This window comes from Spea bombifrons, chromosome 12 (genome assembly GCF_027358695.1).
Source record: "Spea bombifrons isolate aSpeBom1 chromosome 12, aSpeBom1.2.pri, whole genome shotgun sequence".
Taxonomy (NCBI): Eukaryota; Metazoa; Chordata; class Amphibia; order Anura; family Pelobatidae; genus Spea; species Spea bombifrons.
In genome coordinates this window covers 28,630,259-28,637,867 of record NC_071098.1, presented here as the reverse complement: position 1 = coordinate 28,637,867, position 7,609 = coordinate 28,630,259, and the positions used below count along the sequence as shown (strand labels likewise).

The window sequence follows — 7,609 nt, the reverse complement described above, 5'->3', positions numbered from 1 at the left end:
AATATTTATTTTCTCGGGTTTTTCCTGCTGCCAACTCGGAGTTAAATGTCCCTTTAATTATTTTATTTTTTTAACTCAATATGGCTGCAAACATTTTTAGCCTTTCAGGCTAAAGGGATGCAGGAGAGTCTGCTCAGTCCTGAGTCCGTGCTTTTGTGCACTAGGAGCATATATATATAAACCTTCCCCGATGCATACCACCCAACTGTCCCTGTTTAATAGAGACAGTCCCTCTTTGGGACAAAAATCCGCTCCCTGTCCTCTTTCTCCCCCCTGATGCCCCCTCTTTCCTCCCCTGATGCCCCCTCTTTTCTAGGAGCTCATAATATTTGCTGGGTTTGAGGGGATCGCCGGGTTCTACAGCCCTAAAAGCCCCGATAATGTGTATAGAAACAGCAGGGAATGAGTTGATAAATTAAATTGTATTAATAAAATATAATATAATAACATAATAATATAAAAGACATATAAAATTTGTAGATAAAGCCATGACCTCTCTCATCACATCCGCCTTTGACCGGTTGTCATTGTGAAAACTGTGGATGATAGGGATTGTAGTCGTTGAAGGGGGATTTGCCTGTATAGAATGGCCTTTGGATACAGTATGCCAAACTGACCATCTAACAAGCCGTCTTATTCATTGTGCTAATTGTTTACGCAGGGTAATTAGGCAAATTCCTTTATAACGCGCACTCCCGGGCCATGTATATTTTATAAGGCAGATCCTCAGTTACTTCCAGTTCTCCGTAACTGCTAACCACGGAGGCTAAAGTCTCATTCTCTACCCACATGAACCCGCGACACTCACAGTCTCGAGACATGACACATAGACCTCATCTCGCTTGTTGCCCCCACGAATCTCTTTATTGCCCCCGACCGTTACAGTGTAAAGGGTTAATCTATCAAGAAAATATTTTGCTGCGGTTGCAGAAGATGAAAAGCCAGACACTTCTTACTTTGCACTTTGTCCGTGGACCACCTTTAGAATAACTTGTGTGTAAAACATTAACTCAGGATGTATTTTGGAGATTTAGAGAATGGGCTGGTGGCGGGTGGGGTAACTATGTGTAACGGTAGTGGGGTAACTATGTGTAAGGGTAGTGGGGTAACTATGTGTAAGGGTAGTGGGGTAAGTATGTGTAAGGGTAGTGGGGTAAGTATGTGTAAGGGTAGTGGGGTAAGTGTGTGTAAGGGTAGTGGGGTAAGTATGTGTAAGGGTAGTGGGGTAAGTATGTGTAAGGGTAGTGGGGTAAGTATGTGTAAGGGTAGTGGGTAAGTATGTGTAAGGGTAGTGGGGTAACTATGTGTAAGGGTAGTGGGGTAAGTATGTGTAAGGGTAGTGGGTAAGTATGTGTAAGGGTAGTGGGGTAACTGTGTAAGGGTAGTGGGGTAAGTATGTGTAAGGGTAGTGGGGTAAGTATGTGTAAGGGTAGTGGGGTAACTATGTGTAAGGGTAGTGGGGTAACTATGTGTAAGGGTAGTGGGGTAGCTATGTGTAAGGGTAGTGGGGTAAGTATGTGTAAGGGTAGTGGGGTAACTATGTGTAAGGGTAGTGGGGTAACTATGTGTAAGGGTAGTGGGGTAAGTATGTGTAAGGGTAGTGGGGTAACTATGTGTAAGGGTAGTGGGGTAACTATGTGTAAGGGTAGTGGGGTAAGTATGTGTAAGGGTAGTGGGGTAACTATGTGTAAGGGTAGTGGGGTAAATATGTGTAAGGGTAGTGGGGTAACTATGTGTAAGGGTAGTGGGGTAAGTATGTGTAAGGGTAGTGGGGTAAGTATGTGTAAGGGTGTTGGGGTAACTATGTGTAAGGGTAGTGGGGTAACTATGTGTAAGGGTAGTGGGGTAAGTATGTGTAAGGGTAGTGGGGTAACTATGTGTAAGGGTAGTGGGGTAAGTATGTGTAAGGGTAGTGGGGTAAGTATGTGTAAAGGTAGTGGGGTAAGTATGTGTAAGGGTAGTGGGGTAACTGTGTAAGGGTAGTGGGGTAAGTATGTGTAAGGGTAGTGGGGTAAGTATGTGTAAGGGTAGTGGGGTAACTATGTGTAAGGGTAGTGGGGTAACTATGTGTAAGGGTAGTGGGGTAGCTATGTGTAAGGGTAGTGGGGTAAGTATGTGTAAGGGTAGTGGGGTAACTATGTGTAAGGGTAGTGGGGTAACTATGTGTAAGGGTAGTGGGGTAAGTATGTGTAAGGGTAGTGGGGTAACTATGTGTAAGGGTAGTGGGGTAACTATGTGTAAGGGTAGTGGGGTAAGTATGTGTAAGGGTAGTGGGGTAACTATGTGTAAGGGTAGTGGGGTAAATATGTGTAAGGGTAGTGGGGTAACTATGTGTAAGGGTAGTGGGGTAAGTATGTGTAAGGGTAGTGGGGTAAGTATGTGTAAGGGTGTTGGGGTAACTATGTGTAAGGGTAGTGGGGTAACTATGTGTAAGGGTAGTGGGGTAAGTATGTGTAAGGGTAGTGGGGTAACTATGTGTAAGGGTAGTGGGGTAAGTATGTGTAAGGGTAGTGGGGTAAGTATGTGTAAAGGTAGTGGGGTAAGTATGTGTAAGGGTGTTGGGGTAACAATGTGTTAGGGTAGTGGGGTGAATTCCCTTACTGTATTACCCTCTAACACCTCTGCTGGGAGGCAGTTCCACTTAGCTACCGCCCTCCCAGTAAAGTAAAATGTCATTACATTCCTTCAAAGCCTCCGACCCTCTGGTTTTAGATGCTGGCCTCTTCCGTCCTGTAGTTTGTTGGCAGACCGAAGTAGAAATGTGTGCTTTTATTATAGTAATGTTATTGTTCAGCATTATTTTCGGGACAATAGCTGCCAATACACACTGGGAGTTGATGGATAAACTTATTGAAAGTGCACAGCAGGGGGGCCATAACTGTCTTTTTCGAGGATTTCACGTCTGTGACACGCTTGTGGACCCTCCATGGACTGTTTGGTGGGAACACCTGGAGCTGGAATTAAAAGCTAAATATCCTTGGGATTGTTGGAAAACGCAAATTGTATTTGGACAACATTTGGTCACACTTACTAAATGTGTAACAAATTCAATATGAAAACATTGCCCGAATTATGAGTTTTCTAGGGCGATCAGACCCCCCCAAGTGTCTCGCTACATTATAAGGCGCTGTGTGCCTTTAAGACACACAGTGCCTTTTATGACATTAAATATATATATATATAATATAAAAAATATTATATATATTATAAATAATAATAATAATAAATAATAATAATAATAAATAGTATATGTAATGTGCTGCCCCCTGCTGTATGTGGGATGTATAGCTGAGGAACTGATTCTTTTCTGTGACCTTATACATTACACATACAGCAGGGGGCAGCACGTCACATGTTCTGGCCTGCAACAAATGAAAATAATGTGTTTGGCTAAAATATGGCTGATTCACCCCAATTGTCATGTATAGATTAGATGTCAGTTGTGTGCACTAGGAGAAGAAGGTGTTTGAGAACAGATCTCTTCCCTTACAGCACACTGGTAAGGCGATGAAGCTCCGGGCCTCTAGCGGCGTCTAGTGGCCATTTACAGGAACTACAAAAACAAGGCGGCTTGGCCGGGATTGCCGTGTAATGCGCATGCGCTGCCTGCCAATGCGCCAGAAAGTTCTCCTGGAGCGGCAGGTAAGTGGTTTCTGGGGGGGTCTGCGTATAAATGCGGAGGGACCCCAACTTAATGATAATCACTGCCGTTGGGTGACCCTGCATGGAAGGTGGGGAGGCCCAGACTAGCTTAACATTACTACTATGTGACCGTAAGGCGGATCTGGAATAGCCACGAACTGCGTATGAATGTGTCACTCATAGAATGTGTATACGGAATATATCTATATATAGCTGTTATATATAATATATATACATATTTGTCTATTATATATGTTATCGCTCTATATCTTTGTATTAGACTGCATTTGCTGTGTTACCTCTTTGTATCTGTTTAATCACCTTTTAGTACTTGTGGCCTAACAGTTCATCAGCAGTAATCAATCATTAAAGGGTTAATTGGAAATTGGGTTCTGGGGGATCGCCCTTAATCAAATCTAATTTGCAGTTTTGGGGTCAAAGCAGCTGATATTGAGTTAGATCATGTTCTAACTATATATATGTGTGTATATATATATATATACATACACATATATATATATATATATATATTAGTTAGAACATGATACAGCAGGGGGGCAACTTAATTGGCAATTAAAACACAATATATATATTTATATATATATATGTGTGTGTGTGTTTTAAGTGCCAATTATAAATTTAGCCAAATTCGGCAAGGTATCTAATAAAATTGGGTCCACAACATCTCAACAATGTCCTAATAAGATATCATACGTCCCAAGTGCACCTGTTTAGGAGAACATTCCCTCTTTTGGGACCCAAATCCCTGATGCCCCTTTTTCCTCCCCCTGATGCCCCCTCTTTTCTAGGAGGTCAGAATGTTTGCTAGGTATGAGGGTATCGCAGGGTTCTACGGCCCTAAAAGCCCCGATAATGTGTTTATAAATAACCAGAAAATGTGTTTATAAATATAACTGTGTAAATAAAATACATTATTCTTCATGTCGTACGGCTACGTAAATTGCTTTGAATGGGTCAGAAACTCATGTAAATAGTCTCAGTACAGCCCCACCCATGACCACGCCCCAATCCCACCCCTAACCACTCCCTAAAGTATTATTTTCCCCAATAATTCTCCGGTTAAAACACTTTTAGATACTTTTTCAGTGTAGAAATATATAAAAATGATTTCTCTATATGAGTAATTATTATATTGTGTCCTCGCGCTCATTCCGTGTCAGTAAATAGATTTGATTTCAGCTAAATTATACATTTTTAGTGCCGATACACTTTTTTTTGTCTGTTTGTATTTCAGTCCGGGTCCCGGGATATACGATGATCATACCGGTGAGGTGCTTCACCTGCGGGAAGGTCGTCGGAAACAAATGGGAGACGTACCTGGGGCTGTTACAAGCGGAATATACTGAGGGGTAATATCTTCCCGGTTATTATCGATCTAACGAATGGTTAAAAACCAAGACCAGAATTAACCCCTTAAGGACAATGGGCGGTCCCTAAACCCATTGAAAACAATGCATTTTGAGCATTTCATTAAGGGGTTAATATGTTAGATCCCCCGGCGGTCTCGCCATTGCTTGCCGGAGGAGGCTGATAATATTCCCCCAGCACGCCCCTTAGCGAATAAACCCCCATGGTGTTCAGGCTTTACCCGCTTTGCCCAGCGTGGCGCACATTGTGCCGATAGACGGGCACCGTGTGATTTCAGCGTCGCCGCAGGTTACACAATCAGCAGCTCCAATAAAAATTAAAATAAGTGGCTCTTCTGCCGAGTAATTATTTACCAACGTTCCCCTATAACTGAGCTGAAGTTTGAACCCGCGTGCGATGGGGGCCGTTCCGGGTACGGGGTATTTTTTGGTAACTTCTCAGGATGTTCAGGTCCTTCCTGCTTCTTGTTCGCCTTCTAAAGGTTTGTTTAAACGTAGGGTGGCAACTAACGGTTATTTTGATAATCCATTGACCGATTATTTTTTCAATTCATCGATTACTCAGATAAAAAAAGAAATGTACATTTTTCGTTTATTTAAAATAATTTAATAAACAGGATGTTAAAAACAAACAGCAGAATAAAAAAAAAACTGATGAAAATGCTTTAATTGCTTTCATTTCCCAACATGCCCCCCAGTTATGCACATTTCAGCCCAGGCTTCCCACGCTGCCTCCCAGATATGCCACTCCGCCCTCCCCACATATGCCTTATACCCCCAGATATGCCACACTGCCTCCCAGACATGCCACTCCGCCTTCCCCACATATGCCTTATATACCCTGATATGCCTTATACCCCCTGATATGCCACTCCGTCCTCCCCACATATGCCTTATACCCCCTCAGATAAGCCATAGTGCCCTCATAGATTCACAGACTCGTTCGCAGCACACTGACACAATACTGTTATAAATACAGGGTTAATCTTCACTGCCCCCAGGATTTAGACTCCCCTTAGTTTGCCCCCCCTTTACCTCTAACTGCACCTTAAGTTAACTTTATAAAATTAAATTAACCCTCAGTCCACAGCTTTAAATTAACCCTAAAGACCCCAATAACCAGAACCGCCCCTAAATTAACCCTAAAGACCCCATCAACCATAACTGCCCCTAAATAAACCCTAAAGACTCCATTAACCCTAAAGACCCCATCAACCATAACTGCCCCTAAATTAACCCTAAAAACTCGATTAACCATAACTGCCGCTAAATTAACCGTAAATATTCCATTAACCATACCTGCTCCTAAATTAACCCTAAAGACCCCATCAACCATAACTGTTCCTACATTAACCCTAAAGACCCCATCAACCATAACTGCCCCCTAAATTAACCGTAAAGACTCGATTAACCATAACTGCCCCTAAATTAACCCTAAACACCCCATCAACCATAACCGTTCCTACATTAACCCTAAAGACCCCATCAACCATAACTGCCCCTAAATTAACCCTAAAGACTCCATTAACCATAACTGTTCCTACATTAACCCTAAAGACTAGATGAACCATAACTGCTCCTAAATTAACCCTAAAGACCATCAACCATAACTGCCCCTAAATTAACCCTAAAGACCCCATCAACCATAACTGCCCCTAAATTAACCGTAAACACTCGATTAACCATAACTGTTCCTACATTAACCCTAAACACCCCATCAACCATAACTGCCCCTAAATTAACCTCCACCTCCCCTAACTTTCAGCAGCCCAAATATTAATTTTATACTTACCGTTAGGTAAGTTGCTGAGCAGTGTGGATGCTATAAGGAGATGGGTGGGGCCAATCAGAGGGACTGCAGGGAGGGACAGGGGGTAACTGCTGTGATAGGTCAGATTATAAAACGAGGGGTATTTCTCAAAGCATTTGCTCTGAAAAGACCCTCATCTTATGATTGATAAAATAGATTTAACTAATCGATAAATTCATTGGCAACAATTTTCATTATCGATTAGTTGTTGCAGCTCTCTTTAAATACCGCTTGTCTGCTGCTATAAGCTCACCTTTTTGCTGTAAATGCTTGTGCTGGAATTATAACAGCTGATAAGTCCGTTCCCAACTGTCCTTTAGAGCCTCTATTGTCCTTCCTGTCTGCCAACCTTCTTAGGGTGACAAATGACCCAATTGCACTTTTTTTGTTTCGCGGGTTGGGATGTCGGTGGTAGTCAAGATCCAGTGGTTTAAGTTTGTAAGGAAGATACAGAATGAACGAATCTCAATTCTTTTTCAGAGACGCGCTGGACGCTCTGGGGCTGAAGCGTTACTGCTGCCGGCGGATGTTGCTGTCGCACGTCGATCTCATCGAGAAGCTGCTGAATTACGCGCCGCTGGAGAAATAATGCATATATTACATGCTTAAGAGTTTTACACAACCAAGTGCAGCAATCCTGCAAATTACCGTGTGATACAACACTTTAGAGTATGTTGAACTGCTTTTTGTGCCAAGTACTGCACTTTTCTTGCATAAATTGTTCATTTTGCTTTTAACTTATTACATTAAATGGTTTTAATTGAACTAT

The 7,609-nt window shown here is 42.3% G+C and overlaps 1 protein-coding gene across 1 annotated transcript; it reads left to right on the top strand.

The window, feature by feature from the left end:
- The first annotated feature begins 3,489 nt into the window (after positions 1 to 3,489).
- On the top strand, positions 3,490 to 7,606 carry LOC128470645 (DNA-directed RNA polymerases I, II, and III subunit RPABC5-like). The gene is made up of 3 exons (XM_053452549.1): positions 3,490 to 3,642; positions 4,898 to 5,012; positions 7,321 to 7,606. Exons 2-3 carry the CDS (start codon positions 4,918 to 4,920, stop codon positions 7,427 to 7,429), a joined length of 204 nt encoding a protein of 67 aa, XP_053308524.1. The 5' UTR covers positions 3,490 to 3,642; positions 4,898 to 4,917; the 3' UTR covers positions 7,430 to 7,606.
- Positions 7,607 to 7,609: the final 3 nt, after the last annotated feature.

Bases quoted from the DNA above. Each gene is read 5' to 3' on its own strand.
- LOC128470645 (XM_053452549.1), top strand. From the start codon at position 4,918: ATGATCATACCGGTGAGGTGCTTCACCTGCGGGAAGGTCGTCGGAAAC. The intron at 5,013-7,320 runs GTAATATCTTCC...ATTCTTTTTCAG, and splicing joins CAAGCGGAATATACTGAGGG to AGACGCGCTGGACGCTCTGG.